Source organism: Corythoichthys intestinalis, chromosome 12, assembly GCF_030265065.1.
Source record: "Corythoichthys intestinalis isolate RoL2023-P3 chromosome 12, ASM3026506v1, whole genome shotgun sequence".
Taxonomy (NCBI): Eukaryota; Metazoa; Chordata; class Actinopteri; order Syngnathiformes; family Syngnathidae; genus Corythoichthys; species Corythoichthys intestinalis.
Window position 1 is genome coordinate 48,418,396 of NC_080406.1, and position 20,275 is coordinate 48,438,670.

At 42.8% G+C, this 20,275-nt stretch overlaps 1 protein-coding gene across 4 annotated transcripts in view; it reads left to right on the forward strand.

The window, feature by feature from the left end:
- man1a2 (mannosidase, alpha, class 1A, member 2) overlaps positions 1 to 20,275 on the forward strand; it is a 71,834-nt gene that overhangs the window by 6,726 nt on the left and 44,833 nt on the right. Inside the window, exons 1-2 of one of the 4 annotated variants that reach the window (XM_057852264.1) lie at positions 11,407 to 11,783; positions 15,958 to 16,485. In XM_057852264.1, the coding sequence (XP_057708247.1) occupies positions 16,172 to 16,485 (314 nt within the window). In that variant the 5' untranslated portion in view covers positions 11,407 to 11,783; positions 15,958 to 16,171. Of the gene's footprint in view, positions 1 to 11,406; positions 11,784 to 15,957; positions 16,486 to 20,275 lie in introns of those variants that run through there. The other 3 variants (XM_057852261.1, XM_057852262.1, XM_057852263.1) reach the window with 3 other exon arrangements.

The window sequence follows — 20,275 nt, forward strand, 5'->3', positions numbered from 1 at the left end:
ATATTAGCTATATTAGCCTACTATCAAAATGACTAAGTTGGCTACAAATACATAATGAGCCTTAATAATAAATGATTATTTTCCCTGCAGTGCATCCTATAGAAAATGATGCACAATGTGACGACTCTGTTGTACGATGCCACCTCAAATTAAACCAGGCCCGGATCTAGGTTTTTCCACCAGAGTGGGTACTAAGAAATCTTGAGGGGGCACCCCCAATGCAGGCTTTTTTTTACCCTCTGCATTTCTCCGGGCTTGGGACCAGCGCAAGTAGGACACTGGCTTGTGTTCCGTTGAGGCTGCATTTATTTTTTGGGGGGGGTTATTTTTTTGTGTGTTTTTTTTTCATTCATCTATCTACTTATTCTCGCAGTTGGCGTGATGTCACGATGACATAATCTCGCATAGCAACGTGTCGCCATTTTGAGATGGGGGCACACCCAGGTAAACATCCGTAGACAAACGTTGTCTGAAATTCAGATATTTCAGCTGTGTTTTGCGTCTTTTTTTCATAAAAACGTCTTAAGCATGACTTATTATTATCACGAGTCACTGCCGACAGACGCGAGGAGGCGATACAACTTAAAATTTGTGTGTATTGGCCTGCAAATCTGCCCGTACAAGGTCGCAGCTGATAGCTGGATAAACAATCCAAAGGAATTGCCTGCAGTGGAGTTCGGAAACATTCTACAACTACCTCATAAAGTCACCCAGCAAGTTGACCTTTATCAATTACGTGGAATATGTACTGTGTGGAACTAAGAAAACTGGTAGTATATACGGAGTGATTATTTCTGCCGTAACCAGTAATTCGCCTCCAAGCGTTATTTAGCCGTGAACACGTCACGGCAAAATAGCCAAATCCCACCAGGTCAATAATATACCGATTGACCGATCAGAGCAGTTCACAGCAAAAGAAAAATAATGCTTTGTGAGTTGTCTGTTACGGTAATAATAACCACTGCCTAGTCTATTAAATCCTAGCAGCTAATTGGGGCAACAACAACAACAAAAAAAATCGATTAAAGTTTACTCACCAGTAATAAAATGTCTGCTGCAAACATAATTGTGCCTAGATTTAGGTTCCCACTGGCGAGAATGGTCCATGGAACCGTCTTCTTTTACCATTCCTCGATTGATTGCTTTCAGCCATTTGCTTGTCCTTTTCTTCTCACGAGGAAGAATGAAGAACTTCAAATGCGACTCCAAACTCTTCACTGTGTTACAACCCGCAACACGGCAACTTTTAGTCATTCCGACGGAAAAAAACAAACAAAAGTTCAACGCGTTTGTACTACGATGCACGATAGAGCAACCGCTTGTGACTCGTGTTATGCCCCCATTTCAATATGGCGACGCTTTGTTGTGGCTGGTGACGTCATTCATGCCCGGATGTCCGAATGCTAGAATGCTTCGGTCCTCAGGTGGTTTTGACTAAGCAAAGCAAATGACCGTCTAAGGTGCTAGTCACATGATCTGTTCGAAAAATAATTTTGTCCCATTATAATTCTTTTTGTTCATTTCATTCGTTTTTGTTGTTTGTTTTATTGCTTTGCAACTTTTATAGAGAATATTTTACCGGAAAACTCACATATGGAAACAAAATCATATAGACCCCACTCACCAACGTCACACAATGACGTGTCGCTGTATCCGGCCACCATATTGTCCGTCATTGTTTATCCGTATTCTCAATGGTTTCGTCGTGCAATTTATAGTGCAATTCATGGAAGCCCCGGTGCTTTCAGACGCTGTAAACTCATTGGATGCATTGCATAAAAGGCGTTATGTGGAAAGGCTTCAGTCTATCCATTTGTCAGATCCATATTTGATGCCTAAATCGATATTTTTCGACACCCTGCCTTCGCCCTCTCTGCCTGACATCTGCTACCCTGATATCTGCAACTATCTTGTCCACACAAAATCAGCCTATTCTCACGAAAGTTTGAAAAACTTTATGAGCAGCACTCTAAGCAACATAACCCCGTGTGACCCTTTACTTCCTCTAAAATGGCGACAATCACTGAAAAAAAAAGTTGACTGCGATGGCCGACGCTTCAAGGATAGGTGGATATTGGACTGTTTCTTCAATAAAACACGCAACAACTGTGTCTGCCTCATTTGCGAAGAGACAGTCGTTGTTTTCAAATACTTCGATGTGACGCGATAATGATATTACCGAACAAGACACGCTGACATGTACGACAACATTACAGGGAAGCTACGCAGCGAGAAATTATAGCAACTTGAAGCTAGTTTAATTTCACAGCAGCAGTATTTCACAAGAGCCCGAGTGTCGAAAGAGAACGCCACAAAGACGAGATTGTTGAAATTATGAATTTAAAAAAATAATAAAGCAAATGTGACACACAGAAGGGCTTGCTAAAATGTGTTTAAATTTATTGTTCTATGTAAATCAGCCAAGGTAGCCCCCCGCATTTTTACCACACCAAATCTGGCCCCCTTTGCAAAAGGTTTGGACACACCTGTTTAACTGATGATCCGTAGACGAGGCCAGCTTCTTTCACTTGGTACCAGCTAAATATTATTCAAAATATAATGAGGGTGGAAGAAATAAGCATCATGAATTTGAAACTGTATGTTGTCGGCGATAAGCCTCGCAATGATCTTAATTGTGGTTGTCAGCCCAAAACCCTCTAAATATATATTAAATGCATCTTACCAGATATGAAATGACTACTACATAATCTGTGGTGATCGTTTGGTGCCCAGTTTTCTCGTCGAATTGCAGCAGTCCATCTTGCTCTCCTCTCTGGGTCTCTCGGAATACGGTAAAATTTCAAGTCTCTCAGTCTATCTTCTCTGTTACTGCAACCAACCGCCACACACACCTTCACCATTATGATTATTAATGTTAACGAGCAGAAAAACACGGCATAATAGGAGGAATTTACGTAGCGGTAATGCGTAAACACGACGACCTGATGGACAATATGGGGTGGAGGCGTGGTTGTGACGTCATGTGAGTGGGCTCTATAGACCCTACTCACCGACGTCACAGAATGACGTGTCGCTGTATCCAGCCGCCATATTGTCCGTCTCTGTTTAGCCCTATTCTCAATGGTTTCAATTAGTCGTTCAATTTATAGAGCAATTCATGGAAGCCCCAGTGCTTTCAGACGCTGTAAACTCATTGGATGCATTGCATAAAAGGCCTTATGCGGAAAAGCTTCAGTCTATCCATTCGCCAGATCCATATTTGATACCTAAATCGATATTTTTCGACCCACTGTCTTCGCCGTCTCTGCCTGACATCTGCTACCCTGATATCTACAACTGTCTTTTCCACAGAAACTCGGCCTATTCACACAAAACTTTGAAAAACATTAAGAGCAGCACTCTAAGCAACATTACCCTGTGTGATTTCTAAAATGGCGACAATAAAAAAAAAAAGGTTGACTGCGGTGGCCGACGCTTCAAGGATAGGTGGATATTGGACTATTTCTTCAATAAAACACGCAACAACTGTGTCTGCCTCATTTGCAAAGAGACAGTCGCTGTTTTCAAAGAGTTCGATGTGACGCGATGGTAACAAGACACGCTGACATATACGACATTACAGGGAAGCTACGCAGCGAGAAATTATAGCGACTTGAAGCTAGTTTAATTTCACAGCAGCAGTATTTCGCAAGTTCCCGAGTGTCGAAAGAGAACGCCACAAAGACGAGACTGTTGAAATTATGAATTAAAAAAAAAAAAAAAGCAAATGTGACACACAGAAGGGCTTGCTAACATTTGTTTAAATATATTGTTCTATGTAAATCAGCCAAGGTAGCCCCCCGCATTTTTACCACACCAAATCTGGCCCCCTTTGCAAAAGGTTTGGACACACCTGTTTAACTGATGATCCGTAGACGAGGCCAGCTTCTTTCACTTGGTACCAGCTAAATATTATTCAAAATGTAATGATGGTGGAAGAAATAAGCATCTTGAATTTGAAACTGTATGCTGTGGGCGATTAGCCTCGCAATGATCTTAATTGTGGTTATCAGCCCCAAACCCTCTAAATATATATTAACTGCATCTTACCAGATATAAAATGACTACTACATAATCCGTGGTAATCGTTTGGAGCCCAGTTTTCTCGTCGAATTGCAGCAGTCCATCTCGCTCTCCTCTCCGGGTCTCTCGGAATACGGTAGAACTTCAAGTCTCTCCGTCTATCTTCTCTGTTATTGCAACCAACCGCCCCACACGGCTTCACCATTTTGATTATTAATGTTAATGTAACCCTTACTTTCCGTTGCTGTGAGGCTGTGGGTCAATCGGGTTACAGTTTAATTGTTGTGGTGCCTTTACTCCGTCTCCTCTACTAAAATAATGACCGACACGGCAGGACAGTCTTAACTCTGCGTCTTTATTCTCGCAGCGCGGCGCCAGGAACTCTCGTGTTACACTTAAACACGTCCTCTAACAACACAACCTAAGAGGAATTAATATTCAACTAGGAACAAAAATTATACAACATAAAATACTAAATATAAATTAACAAAGCATCACATTCGAAAATATTAATGCATAATAAAATAAATGATAGCCTATATAAATAAAATAAATTGGAAATGAGCCAAAACACCAATAATGAAATTATAATAATAATGCACAATTCCTGCTTACACTCTTCCGCTGCTACAAAAGAAATGCCCTCATTTCACATACATTATACAGCAATAAAATAAAATATGCAGCATATGTGTGTACACATTTTTTTTTTTTTGAAACAGTGTAAACTTTTAGTAACATTACAACAAGAACAATAAACACACCGTATAACCAAACTACTCCCAAAAATTGCATCAAGAAACAAAATCCCTCAACCATTGTGGCTGACAAATCCTGCGGCCTGCCCGAGACACAACAGGTTGAGCCACAGGGGAAGATGGAAGGGAAACACTATGCCCAGAAACAGGGGAACCTGAAGGAGAATGGGGAGAAGGAGAACTCGAAGGAGTAATCTCCACTGCAGGTGTTGAATTTACTGGCCATTTTTGAGGAGACACGTGGTGGAGTAGGTGGACTGAAAGGTAAGGCCCCTGACAAGGCAGAAATGGGAGGAGGCGCCGTAGCAGCAGCATCCATTCCCTGTGAATTCATCTCTCCCTGATCATGCAAAACACCTTTGAAACTTTTGAGCCGATTGTGGTGTACAGTCCATGTCTTTGAATTTTTGTTACCCGGATATGAAATCTCATAAGTAACACCTGGGTGTCCATCTTGTGCCAATCTTTTCAAAATAACAAACGGTCCCTTCCATCTGGGAGCCAATTTGTTCATTTTGTTAGCTGGATCGTCAAGAAGAACTAAGTCCCCTTGATTGTGTGGGTGAAAAACAACTTTCTTATCAAATTGTGATTTCTGACGCAATTTACTCAGAGTGGAGTTAAAAGCTGCATCATTGAAAGCATGTGACAAGCGTGATGTCAAATAGGATGCATAAGCTGCAGGGGTACCCGGTGTAGGTGAGGTCACTGCAGGACTACAATTCAACACAATGTCAAGTGGCAAGTTTGGTTCTCTGCCGTGCACAAGAAAGAATGGGGAAAACCCTGTACTAGAATGTACACTCGAATTGTACGCAAGCTCAACTTGGGGGAGGAACTTGTCCCATTCACCACCAGACTGCGCTATATATTTAGCAAGTTGGTCTTTCAAAGTTCTATTCAGTTGTTCAACCATGCCATCGGACTGTGCATGATATGGAGTTGTACGGGTTTTTGTGATTCCTAACATCTTGCACAAATGCTTCACAAGGTCAGATTCAAACTGCCTACCCTGGTCAGTGTGAATTGACTCAGGTAACCCGTGTTGCCTAACATAGTCCTCAAAAATACATTTGGCAACTGTTATTGCACGTTGGTCTTTCAATGGGAAGAAATTGGCATAGCGGGTGAAATAGTCTGCTATAACTAACACATACCTATTACCCTCGGAAGTAATAGGCAGCTCATTTATGTCAGCTGCTACTTTTTGGAAAGGCCTATCTGCATGAATTGACTGAAGTGGTGCACGTTCCTGTGGAACGGGAGAACCTCGTTTTTGACACGGGAGACATTCCGAACAAAATGTGTGCACATCACGAGACATGTATGGCCAATAACAGATGCGTCTAGCTCTTTGTAGTGTACGCTCTGTGTTCAAATGTCCACTTAACCGATTACCATGTAATGCAGCTAAGGCTGTGGGGAGAAGTGCATTTGGCAAAACATCTTGAAAAGTCGTAGGTGAGTGTGGACTCGTTTTTGTCTTCCTACACAGAATCCCATGTCTAATAGTAAGGTTAGGAAACTCATGCCATAGCTTACGCAATGAAGGGGAGGAGTTTCTCAGCTGACCCATAGGGGGCCTAGAGGCACTGTCTCTAACCCATGAAATAACTGTACAAAGACATTCATCATTTTGTTGCTGTCGTTTTAACTCTTCTGAGTCAAAAGATAGTGAGTTGACAATGTCTTGGTTTGAATTTTCCTGAGTGATGGCGTCTACAACAGACTCAACGTCAGTGACAACAACTGAAACGCACTGCGTAGCTTGGTCAAGTTTTTCTGTGTTTGGACGTCTGGACAAGGCATCAGCATTGGCATGCTGTATACCTTCCCGATGCATGGGTGAAATCATATATGTCCAATTCCAGAATCCATCTACTTCTTCTGCCTATTGGATCATTGTCAACTGCATGTTTCTTTAGACTCAAAAGTGGCTTATGGTCAGTGATCACAACAAAAGAACTCCCAGAAAGAAAATGTTTAAAATGCCTGACAGACCAAACAACAGCATACAATTCACGATCAAAAGTCGACCATTTTTTCTCTGTAGCACTCAAACTGTGGCTTGCATATGCAATAACATGTTCTTTTCTGTCCAGTTTTTGAGATAACACTGACCCGATGCCCTCTAGTGACGCATCAGTGTATAGCAGGAAAGGTTGAGAAAAGACAGGATGTGCCACAACTGGTGGGTTTGCAAGACAATATTTTAGAGACTGAAATGCATCTTCACACTCAACTGTCCATTTGAAAACAGCACCTTTGTGAGTGAGTGCGTGTAAATGGGCAGAAATGATGGAAAAGTTCTTGACAAACCTCCTATAGTAGGAGCATAACCCAACAAAAGATCTCACTTCCGTGGCCGTCCTGGGCGTTGGCCACTTGCGAACCTTTTCCAGATTTTTCTCATCTGGCAGAAGTCCTTGGCTGGAGACAACATGTCCCAGAAATGTAACTTCCGTCTGCGCCAAATGACATTTTCTTGCTTTTAGCTTTAGACCAGCTGCTCGGAAACGTTCGAAAACTTCACCGAGACTTCTCATGTGGTCATCAAAAGTCCGACTGAAGACGAGCACATCGTCCAAGTAAATTAAGCATTCCTTCCAATGCAAGCCATGTAGGACAAGTTCCATCAGTCGTTGAAATGTTGGAGGAGCATTTGTCAGACCCATGGGCATGACTTTAAACTGATAAAGACCACTCCCACTGTTGAATGCCGTTTTTTCTCTGTCGTGTGGTTCAAGTTCTACCTGCCAATATCCACTGGATAGCTCCATGGTGCTGAACCAACAGGAGCCGGACAAGCTGTCGAGTGCTTCTGCTGGGCGTGGCAAAGGATAAAAATCTTTGATCGTGGCTACATTGAGCTTCCTGTAATCAATACAGAATCTGAAGGTGCCATCCTTTTTCCTTACCAAAACAACTGTTGAAGACCACGGACTGTAGCTTTCCTCAATGACATCCTGATCGAGGAGCTGCTGGACTTGTCTGTCGATCTCCGCTCGGACATTTGGGGAAGCTCGGTATGCCCGTTGTTTAATAGGAAGGGTGTCACCTGTTCTGATGTGGTGTTTAACTGGGCCAGTTCATCCATAATCTTGGTCGTGGGCACTAAACACATCACAATAGTCTGAGAGTAAGGCCTGAAGACTCTGTTTTTGATCAGAAGTGAGAGCAGAATCATTAATGTTGACATCTGGCAGCAACTGCTCAGTGGAGGCAACTTGTGTAGTGACAGCATCTACATTTGTTGGAACTATGCAATAGTCATTTTCGCTGTCATGGCCCAAAGGATAAAAATCACCTAATTTAGTGTTGCTGGGCATCTGTATATCTGACGTTGTTGGATTCATGACGCGCACATAAGTCAAACCAGCCTGAACTGAAGCAGCAGTGCGAGCAGCAAGTAAGCCATGGGAACTAGGTGGTCCTGGTTCCATGATGCCTGTGTAGTTAGTGTCAAAGTCAGTTATACCAATAGTGGGCTGTACCTTTGCGAGAACAGTCATTTGTGACATGGCTGGAACAAGGAGTGGTGCCACAGTAATGGTATGGCAGCTTAAAGGAGCCCCCTCTGTAGCAGGCAAAAGGGGAACTCTGGCACAACTACCAACTTGGAGGACACCTTCTTTCAAGTCTAAAACAGCAAAGTGTGCAAAAAGAAAGTCCCATCCTAATATGACAGTCTGTGCAACATTCCTTACTACCTGAACAGTGTGTGTGAACATTTCACTTCCTAGCATCATGTTCACAGAGATGGTACCTGTATTGTCCAAGTAGTCATCAGTCACAGCTCGTGGAACAACCTGTGGTCGCTGTAACATTTTCGTCCTTAAAGATGGAATGGACATTCTGAAAGCTTCACTAATAAGTGAAATGTCTGAGCCAGAGTCAATGTACACTTTAGTAGCAACATTGTCAATAACAGCCATTACATTGCGCGTGAATGACTTACGTGTTGTTTGTTGTACAACTGAAATGTGGGCCTCTTCTATAAAAGTAGACACTTGGCCCTAAGTGTCTACTGCCACTCTTCTCCCTGACCGGAATGGTCTTCACTAAAGGTCACGTGGTGTTCTCGGTCATGTTGTTTATAGCCACCCCTTCCTGAAGGTACCGGAGATGATCGCTGTCCACGTGCACGTGATGTGGAATCACGGCAGGAGGTGGAGCTGTCATCACGCCGAGGAGAAAAATGACGTTTCTCTGGACAGGAAGGTCTGGCATGCCTCTCGTGACTGTAATGATGATCCCGATGGTGAGGAGAAGGTGAAGATCCTGAAGAGTGCCGACGGTCGTGGAAGTCTGGAGAGCGCCGACGGTCGTGGAAGTCTGGAGAGCGCCGATGGTCGTGGAAGTCTGGAGAGCGCCGACGGTCGTGGAAGTCTGGAGAGCGCCGATGGCTGGAGTGCTCTGCTGAACGCTTTGAAGAGTAGTAGTTGTTGTAGGATCTACTACTGGCCCGATGATAAGCAGGTGAAGTGGAGTGGGCATCTCGGACAGGAGAGACAGATGGGGTGCGTCGATAATTCTCTCTATCACGGTCACCTCTGGAGAAGTCAGGATGGTCATAGTAACCCTCTTTTGGAGGTCTGGGATGACTCGCGTGAGGCCCTTGTGCAGCAACCTGTAGCGTTAGCTTCTGAACATCTCTGGAGAGTTGTTTTATTGCATCAAATAGATCACCCGAGCAATCTGCCCGATTCTTGTCACGCTGGGTTGAAACCATGGCAGATAGTGGTTCCTCCCTTGATGTTGACGTTGTTGTATATGATGTCTCTGTCAATGGAAGTGGAGGCGGAAGAAGTCTCAACGCCTCTTGAGCATGCTCCCATTTGCATGCGACTGTTAGTGCATCTTCTAAAGTTGCTACGCCATGTTCATGACATTTTTATTGTAGAATGGGGTCCAATCCAGCAACAAATCTCCTGAAGCGCTCCATAGCAATGGCTGGCTCGCCATAATTTGGAAAAGCTTCCAGCACCAACCTTGTAATTTCAGCAGCATAAACTTCCAACGGTTCTTTAGGCAGACGCTGTCTTGCATTAACAAAAGTTTGAAAATGGAGCAAACATTGCTTCCTGCCAAAAACATCATTTAGCTTAGCCACACATTGTTTATAGTCCTGTTTCACAGCAGGTGCCAGAGACAGCCAGTATGCTAATGCATCTCCACTAAGGTGAGTGGGAAGTATTGTAGCAATGTCTAGCTTCTGTCCATCTGCCCAAGCATTAACTGCATTAACATTAACAAGCATTAACTCCAATCTGGTTTTCCACAAAGCAAAACTTTCCTTGTCTTTCCCGTCGCCGTGGAAACATGGCGGCAATTCCACACGATAGTGAAGAACAGTCTTTGAAGTATCCTGCGGAGCCGCTCCCGCCAAAACTGTGTCGCCGCCCGCAAAAACGCCGTTGTCCCCAACGCCGTCATCTGGCTGCAGTTGTTGCATCGACATGGCAAAGATACTGACCAGCTAAAACGAGCGGGTGGAAACTCAGGGCACGCACAAAACGTCCGACAAAAGCCGTAGTTGTCTTTCCCGGACAAGTTAGCCACCGCTGAAGCTAGCTGACTGCCACGGCCACAATAGCAGAAACGAAGACGAACGCGTAAAACACCGCTGCCACCAGTCTGTAACCCTTACTTTCCGTTGCTGTGAGGCTGTGGGTCAATCGGGTTACAGTTTAATCGTTGTGGTGCCTTTACTCCGTCTCCTCTACTAAAATAATGACCAACACGGCAGGACAGTCTTAACTCTGCGTCTTTATTCTTGCAGCGCGGCGCCAGGAACTCTCGTGTTACACTTAAACACGTCCTCTAACAACACAACCTAAGAGGAATTAATATTCAACTAGGAACAAAAATTATACAACATAAAATATTAAATATAAATTAACAAAGCATCACATTCGAAAATATTAATGCATAATAAAATAAATGACAGCCTACATAAATAAAATAAATTGGAAATGAGCCAAAACACCAATAATGAAATTATAGTAATAATGCACAATTCCTGCTTACATTAACGAGCAGAAAAACACGCCATAATAGGAGGAATTTACGTAGCGGGAATGCGTCAAAACGACGAGTAGACGGACAATATGGCGCGGAGGCGTGGTTGTGACGTCATGTGAGTAGGGTCTATATGGGAAAGTAAATTACATGCAATGACAATTTTCGGCCACCGGGGGTGCCATGCCCCCCTTGAACTTCGCGTATGGTCATAGTTGATGCGGTATTTAAAAAAGTGGTGAATGGGGTGTAGTTATGCGAGCACATTCATAGAAAATTTTTAAATTTAAAAAAAAAAAAAAAAAAAAAATTATATATATATATATATATATATATATATATATATATATATATACTTTGTTTAAAGACGTTTAGACGAAATGATCTTTAATTTCACGTTTTTGTATTTGTCTAAGTTGCACTGAAGGGAATTGTCTCACTGTTTCAACGAGGCTCAAGGCGTTCAGTTGATCCTCTCGCCTACTTCATCGAGGATGCAACAGTCGCAGCAGGCAGTCATACTATCTGTCCGCTGCTCTGGCCCATGAGAGCGGCTAGTCAGAGGCTTCCTCCCTCTTTCTGAAGCGCGACGCATCGTAACCGGAACCCCCCCCCCCCTCCTCCTTTTTTTTTCTCTCCTCAGCAAACGCAGAATCTTTTCTAGATACCATGAGCGCCCTCGAAACATTACCTGGGTTACGCGGACGGCCTAGGACTCGGACTGCATGTCAAATGTTCCCAGAGAAAATTAAGGCAACGGTGATGCGGCACGACAGCGACTAAAGACAAGACCGCCTTCGCCTCTGTCGGCAGCTTACAAGGCAGACTAGCATTAGCAGCCTGGTAATCGTAGCTAACGGAACCAGCCCATCTGTCTGTGTCACCGCCCTCATCTCTCCGAGCAATCATGTCAGCACGCTAAACGTGCGTGTGGAATTACTATTTTTCCTCGGCTGTTCGTCTGTCGATGAATATTAGCCGGTAAGTGAGACATTTTGAATGGACGAGCTTTAGCCAGCCATTGACAAGTAGCATGGGAGCTAACAGTCCGCTAATAACCTCAGAATGAAAGGTCCTACTCGCGAGGAAACGTCATATTACAGAACACCAGCTTGTACTGCCTCCACTCTACCATGAAAAGCATTATTTCACCAAACGTTATGTGTGATACTATGTGATTCTGCTGGTTATCGCCGTGTATGATGCTGTTTATAAGCCAGCCACTCGCGTCATTATTATCAACCCATCCATCCATTCACTGAACGCCTGGAATCCGTAGCCCATGTCTACTTTGCATGCACGGTCACGATGCTTGTTTAAAATTCGACCAGCCATGGACAGCCTCATGTCAGAATCCAATTGCTACTTCGCCGCAAACATCTTCTCTCAACGTGTTTGTTTAGCGGTTGGAATGCCGTGTCTGTGGTTACAATGCAGGAAAAAAAAGGTACGGGAATTCCAGAGGTGATGCAAAACTAAGTGTAGATTTGAAGTTTTTTTTTTTTTCTTTCTTTTTTTTTTCCCCCTGCAACAGCAAATCATTGGCAGTGTATCAAATACTTGTTCTCCCCACTGTATTATTTTTATTTTATTCAAAAGTTTACACCCATTCCTTAATATCAAGTAGCATTTCCTCTGAACTGCATGATTTGGGTCAAACGTTTTGAGTAACCGTTCACAAGCTTCTGATTAGACATGTGCCGGTTACCGGTTGCGAGGTATACCATGGTATGAAATTGTCACATTTCAATACCACTAAAATTTTCCGTCATACCATTCCTACGGTATAAGCGATTTATATACCCTCCCCTTCCGGTTGTTGCTCAGTCAGTCACAGAATCAGCTGTGCTACACTATGGCTGGAGGAGGTGAAACACCTGAACTTTTCCCCCATCAACAAAAACAAAGTTGTTGGTATGGGTCTGGGAATACTTCGGCTACAGAAAAGTTAGACTGCCGAGGCTGAGAGGAAGAAGGCCAACAGATATGCAAAAGAGGGTGGCTGCCAGAGGAGGCAATACCTCCAATATAATTTTGCATTTACATAACCACCTGTCGCTTTATACAAAATGAAACGGACCGAGAGTAAATATCATGTTTAACTCATGCCGCTATATAAAAAAACATTAATACCTGACTGCGGCCGACAGCCGCTACAAACAACGCCCAGTTGCTAGTTGCTACAAATATACGGCCACATCATGCTACGGTAGATATCACATATATATAGAACTAGATGCGAAATGAAAGACGATGGCGGCGTTAGAACGTGTATAGAACTAGATGCGAAATGACAGACTTGGCGGCGTTAGTAAACACCCGCCATCTTAAAGCAGTAGACTTCTCTGGAAGGCTCTGTTGTAGCAAACCTAGTTAACTTTTTATCTAAAATACTCCTAAATCAGCAAAATCTGGACTTGAATCTATCTTTAAATGATGAAACAGTTTTAAAACTTCACATTTGGAAAGTAGACAGAAGAGAAATTATTGAATAACGGGAGCAATTTTAACAACTTTAACCGTTGATTCACAACATTAAATGAATTGAATGTATTTTAAATCTGCTGATACAGAATGGGGACTTGATTATTTTATTAACTTTTTTGAACTGTTAACTTGATACTAAAGTAGTAGTTTGGTTTAGCCTGAGAGGATATTTTTGAACAATTTTGGAACCAATGTACGAAACATTAAAAAGCGGGGGGTGGGGGGGTGCATCAATAATCGATGTATAATCGAATTGTAGCCTCTGAATCGTAATTGTAAGCGAATCGTTTGGTGCCCCAAGGTTCCCACCTCTGGTAAACGCTGTTATGAACGTTTCTCACCAGCTACGAGAGTTAACTCCGGTTTGTTTAGTTTGTCTAGCGGTGGTAAAACGAATACGGAAATTGGACAATAATTCAATTATTTTGTTCTGATGATAGTAATGTAGAGCTGTGGCTGACGGTTTAGGCTCGCATGAAAGACTGCATTTAAAAAAAAATATATATATATATATATATATATATACATATATATATATATATATATATATTTAGAATATTTCATTGTATATATGTACCAATTTGCTAATATGCCTTTCTAAAAAATAAAAATCCTGTTCAATAGAAAAAAGTTTTGTTTTTTTGTTTTTTCTTAACCCAGACATCTCAAAATAACACATTTTAGAGCTGTAATTTCAACACTGTGATACTGTGAAACAGTGATATTTTTGCTTGTGGTTATCATACCGTCAGAATATCATACCAGCGCATGCCTACATCTGACAGTTCTAGGGTTGCAGCTATCGATTATTTTAGTAGTCGATTAATCGATGAACTAATTTGTTCGAATAATCGAATAAGGAACATAAAACATTAAAATACCTGAGCTGAGCCTCAAATGGTATAAAAAAGAAATAAATGAGGATCCAACTACAACAAAAGAACAATTGGATAACTTACATAACAAAAGACTGCTTGCTTTTTTTATTTTATTTTTTTTACAATGCTCTTAACAAATGGTTCAAACACGTATTCCCACAAAAACGGCTAAATATCCCTATAAACTAAATTACCAATGCATTAAAAACATTAGCTCCAACAAAAACATAGCTAATGTTAGTCTTAACGGGGAGCAGCTGGATACAGCCATCTGAAATGAGTTATGTCGTACTCACTGTTGCCACTAGAGGGTAGTGTATCCATCCAAATCAATCAAACTAAATGCAAACACTTTCAAAACAAATCATTTCAGCCCCACTTTTATTAAATGAATACTCGAAGTAGCAAACTTTAATTCAAATCTTTTTTCTAATCGAATTTGTCAAGTTAATCGTTGCAGCACTAGGCAGTACTCTGCTGGAATCCTGGCCCATTCCTCCTGACAGAATTGGTGTGACTGAGTCAGGTTTGTCTGTCGCCTTGCTCGTGCACGTCTTTTTAGATCTGTCCACAAATTTTCGATGTGATTCAGATCGGGGCTTTGTGATTGCTACTCCAAGACAGTTACTGTACTTTTGTTATCCTTAAGCCAATTTGCAACATTTTTTGCAGTCTGCTGAGAATGATTGTCCATTTGGAAGTCTCATTTGAACCAAAGTTTGAACTTACTGACTGATGTTTTAAGATGTTGCTTTCTCCATGTAATGTTCTTCATGATGCCGTCTATTTTATTAAGAGCATGTTCGGACTTCGGATGTGTTCCCAGATCTACCAGCGTCCCGTCTTTTTCCGCCAGATGTAACGTTATGACTAAAATGCTCCTCTTTAGTTTAATCTGACCACAGGATGTCTTCAGAAGTTAAGATCTTTCTCTTGGTGTCTTTTTGCAAAATGTAATCTGGCTTTTTTATGTTTCTTTAAAAGAAATGGCATCCTTCTTGGTGGGTGGCCTTTCAGCCCATGTCTGAACTTTAGTTCAACGGTGTGACATTTTCTTACCAGCTTCTTCCAGCATCTTCTCAAGATTTTTCGCTTTTGTTCTGGGTTTCATTCACACATTTTGTGCCAAAACGCGTTCCTCTTTGGGACACAGGTCCCATCTCCTTGCGGGTATTTAGGTATCGCAATGCAGCGGCTTTGGTGGTCTTTCAAAATATTACCTTTTATATAAAGGTGGTCCGTGATGCAAAAATGATTGTTGACCGTTGCCAGTGACAACCTTGAGATTAGCTGATTCCCTGGTCCAAACTTTGACAGTCAGGGCAATTTATTTTTCAACCTGAATAATATACTCAAGCAAAAATTTCACTTTTTAATGTATGTTTTCAATACTAGACCGAAATGCTGCATGTTTATCATATATATCATATCATGTCATATAGCATATATCTTGTATATGTCACATCACATATTGTATATCAAACCATAGATGTCCCTAAATAGCGTTTTATCTGTTGAAATCACTGTAAGCATTTCAAATAACAGTTCTTTTTGGTTAGGGATTTTGGTAATCTGTAATATTTTATAGATCCTGTAGAATCGTAATTGAACCATTTGTCCTAGAAGATTTTTTCTTTGCATCAAATGGCGTGTAACTAGATAAACATAGAATCGGCCTAATGCCAAAGATTCCTAACCCTAATATAAATGTAGTAAAGGAACACATTTTGAAGAATTTTCAATTCCAATTTATTGGTTAATGTTTTTTGTTGTTGTTTTTTTCCTGACAGAATGGTGATGATTCTTTACCTGTTCACTGGTCACTCCTTCACTGAGGGACCTCTTACTCTTTTGGTGTTAGGGTTTGGCAGCACAGGCATGAGATAATAAAGTCAAGCAGCTGCAACAAGCGACACCCGCAGCGCTCGTGAGGCCGCTGCCAACTTTCTTCCTGCCTCATTCCCTCCTGTCCTGCTCCACATCAACGCTTCGGCAGCCCTCGACATGACCACCCCGGCACTTTTACCGCTCTCTGGACGCCGTATACCCACACTATCACCGGGCGCTGCCTCCTTCCCGCACCATCGTGCCACCTTGAGGCTGTCTGAGAAGTTCATTCTGCTGCTTATTCTCAGTGCCTTCATCACCCTGTGCTTCGGCGCCTTCTTCTTCTTGCCTGACAACTCCAAGCACAAGCGCTTTGACCTGGGCTTGGAGGACGTGCTCATCCCCCACATTGACTCACCCAAAGAGGGCAAGCACGCTTTGGGACAAGTGATCATACATGGTCAAGGGGGACATGATGAACACAGACACAGGTAAAATTCTATTTTTATTTTTGAAAACTTTTATTATTGCTTTTTCTCAATATGTTTGGTAACAGTGAGTGAGAACACTTAAAAGACCTCAATTTTACTCCCGACCGCTTCCCAACATGAGATGGCAGTGTCTGGGGCACTTGGAGTGGGGGCTATTTCTGCAGTTGAGGTCATGGATATTGTCAATAAACACCTTGGCCTCACTCATTTCAGCTATGTCTGATGATGATATTGAACAAAAAGTGTTGGAAAATTTAGAGGACATTATCTGTAGCAGACAGCTTGGAATCATGCGACATGCAGAGAATTTTGGCAGGCATTCTTTAATTTTTCCATCACGCTTTTCAATTTTGGTCGACACTGTGATAACTAGAAAAAAATCCGAAAATGTAAATAGGGCAACCATAAAACAAATGAGTCCCCGACCCGAACAGTTTGTGCAACACGAGCGATGTTGTGACGTCATCAGCAGGCGCAGGCCCCCGGGTAATTTGTTCAACCCGAGCGGATTGTGTACCCAACCCTGCACTGCTTCTCGACAAGTGTAGTGTGCAGAAAAGTTCACACACGAGTGGGAAGTTTCCTCATTAAGATAAAACCGGAAGCACAAGGTTGTACGCGGTGTGTCCTTCAAAATAAACGCACATAGAGACGGAAGTGCTTGCAAAAATGCCCACAACCCACCGTACGATTGACCTTATCTAGCGCTTCTTAGTAATTAGGAGCGCAAAAGAAATAAATGTTTTTTTATCTGTGAATTGGTAGCCACTATCCCCATCTACTGCCCTAGTGGAATACTAGAGAGCCAAAATGAATCAAATAAAAAGCTAAATAAATAAATGTTGAAATTAATATAATGGGGAGATAATAACAAATGTAACTAGATATTAAAATAAAACTTGAAATAATTTGATAAAAATGTTAATGAATACAACTTCCATCCATTCATCCATCATCATCTGCTTGCTCCAGGGTCAGGTCGCGGGGGCAGCAGCTTTAGCGGGGAAGCCCAGACTTTCCTCTCCCCAGCCACTTAAACCATCTCCTCCGGCGGGACCTCAAGGCGTTCTTAGGCCAGCTGAGAGACAGTCTCTCCAGCGTGTCCTGGGTCATCCCCGGGGCACCCCGCCGGTGGGACATGCCTGGAACCCCTCTCCAGGGAGGCGTCCAGGAGGCATCCGAACCAGATGCCCGAGCCACCTCAACTGGCTCCTCTCAAAGCAGAGAGAGGAGTAGCGACTCGACACCCTCCCGGATGACCCGGATGAAACCCTGCGAAGGAAACTCATTTTGTCCGCTTGTATCAGCTCGTGACCAAAGGTGAGAGTAGGTAAATCGATAACACCTAACACCTGGTAAATCGAGAGCTGCGCCTTTCGGCTAAGATGCTTCTTCACCACTACGGACCAGTGAAGAGTTCGTATCACTGCAGACGCTGCACCGATCCGCCTGTCGATCTCCCACTCCCTCCTACCCTCACTCGTGATCAAGACTCCAAGATATTGGAACCCCTCCATTTGGGGCAGGATGACATCTCCGACCCGGAGAGGGCACACCACCCTTTTCCGACTGAGTAGCATGGTTTCGGATTTGGAGGTGCTGATCTTCATCCCAATCGCTTCACACTTGGCTGCGAACCGCTCCCGTGAGAGTTGGAGGTCACAGCTTGATGAAGCCAACAGCACCACATCATCTGCAAAAAGCAAAGATGTTATGCTGATGCCACCAAACCGGACCCCCTCAATGCTTCGGCTGCGCCAAGAAATTCTGTCCATAAAAGTTATGAACAGAATCTGTGACAAAGGGCAGCCTTGGCGGAGTCCAACCCTCACTGGGAATGAATTCGACTTACTCCCGGCAATGTGGACCAAACTCTGACACCGGTCGTACAGGGACCGAACAGTCCTTACTAAGGGGCTCGGTACCCCGTACTCACGGAGCACCCCCCCGCAGGACTCCCTGAGGCACACGGTTGAAAGCCTTCTCCATATCTACAAAACACATGTAGACAGGTTGGGCGAACTTCCATGAACCCTCGAGGAGAGTATAGAGCTGGTCCACTGTTCCACGGCTGGGACAAAAACCATACTACTCCTCATGAATCCAAGATTCGACTTCCCAACGGAATCTTCACTCCAGCACCCCTGAGTAGACTTTACCGGGGAGGCTGAGGAGTGTGATCCCTCTATAATTGGAACACACCCTCCGGGTTTTCTTAAGGCATCTTTAGTATGTTCTGTCTGTATGTATCTAAACAAAACAAGCTGGAAGCACACGGTCGTACTTTGGGTGTCAAATTCACCTCTTGGTGTACGTTTCGCCGGTGTAGCACATTTTGGCGTCTCATCCAGTCTTTCCTGTTCATTTAGCTTTTGCTGCACGTTTTGTGAATTATCGACAGTGCTCTCAGGCTCATTAATGTTCTTCTCGGGTTCCAATTGAAAGGGTTGAACATGTTTACGTTGCTAGAGTCATACTCTGGAAGCCCAGCAGCGTAAACATGTGACGTTACCGCCCTGCGACGTCAACCACAATGGCGAACAAATTGTATAAAATTAAAACATCAAACTGGGCTTCACTATCAAATTATTTTAAGTCATAATAACGTTTATCTTTTAAGAACTTCAAATCTTTCTATCCGTGGATACCTTTAACAGTATCAGTTACATTTCCCCTAAAACTATAAAAAGCAATTGTGCTGTTAATGACAATTATGTCACTGAAACATTTCAGACATTTGATTTCAGACATTAAAAACATTATTTTAAAAAAATGAATATACAATGACGATGTTGATTGATGTTTTGCATTTTGATAAATCTGGATTCCATTTTGTAAAACCAATCCAATGTACCGATATACCCCTAATAGTTAGTAGTTCCTGCAGTTCCCATTCTGTATTTACATCTGTACAGTACTTAAATTGCTAGAAGTATAACAATTGAATTGTCAGTATTAGAGATGTCCCGATCCGATATTTGGATCGGATCGGATGCCGATATGGGCAAAAAAATGCACATCGGATCGGCAGACACGGAAAAATTCCGATCCAGTTTTTTTTTTTTTTTGAAGTCCGGTACAGGTTTTTCAGCGCACCGATTTACATAATCCAGTCCAGTTTTTGCTTCGGTTTCCCTAAAATCCGGTACGCATTTTACGGTACACCTTCAACACACTACATTACCGTCTCCTAATTTACCGAGAGACTATCGGTAAAAATGTCAGCTGTGTAGGATTATTTCACCTTAAAGGACGACAAAGACGAAGAGGCAGAGCGCAACATATGCCACAATAACGTCAAACGTGGTGGTAAAGCTGTAAGAAGTTTTAATTCAACCAACCTAATCAAGCATTTAGTGAAATACCACCACAAACAATATAAGGAGTTTGTTAAGAAAACCGAAGACAAAAAGAAAGGTCCTACGCAACTAACACTGGCAGAAACTTTTGCTATGCGTGACAAACTGGCACTCGACAGTCCCAAAGCCCAGGGAATAACAAGAGTCGAAGAATTCATTCTGGATGACGAGCCATTTTCTCTCGTGAGTAAAGACGCACCATCCAACACTTGGAACCACAGTGCAACATGCCCAGCCGTCATTACATCCTTGAGCGATTCGGCCGTGGAAGATTCGAGAACGATTCACAAACATCCAAATTCTGATTATTGAAATATGTCGAGTAAAGCGGAACTAATACACAGCGCGGTCTTTGGGACGCAATGAGAAACGGACCGCATTGCGTCCCGAGAGTAAACATCATGCTTGTCACAGACCTGGGTAATTCCAAT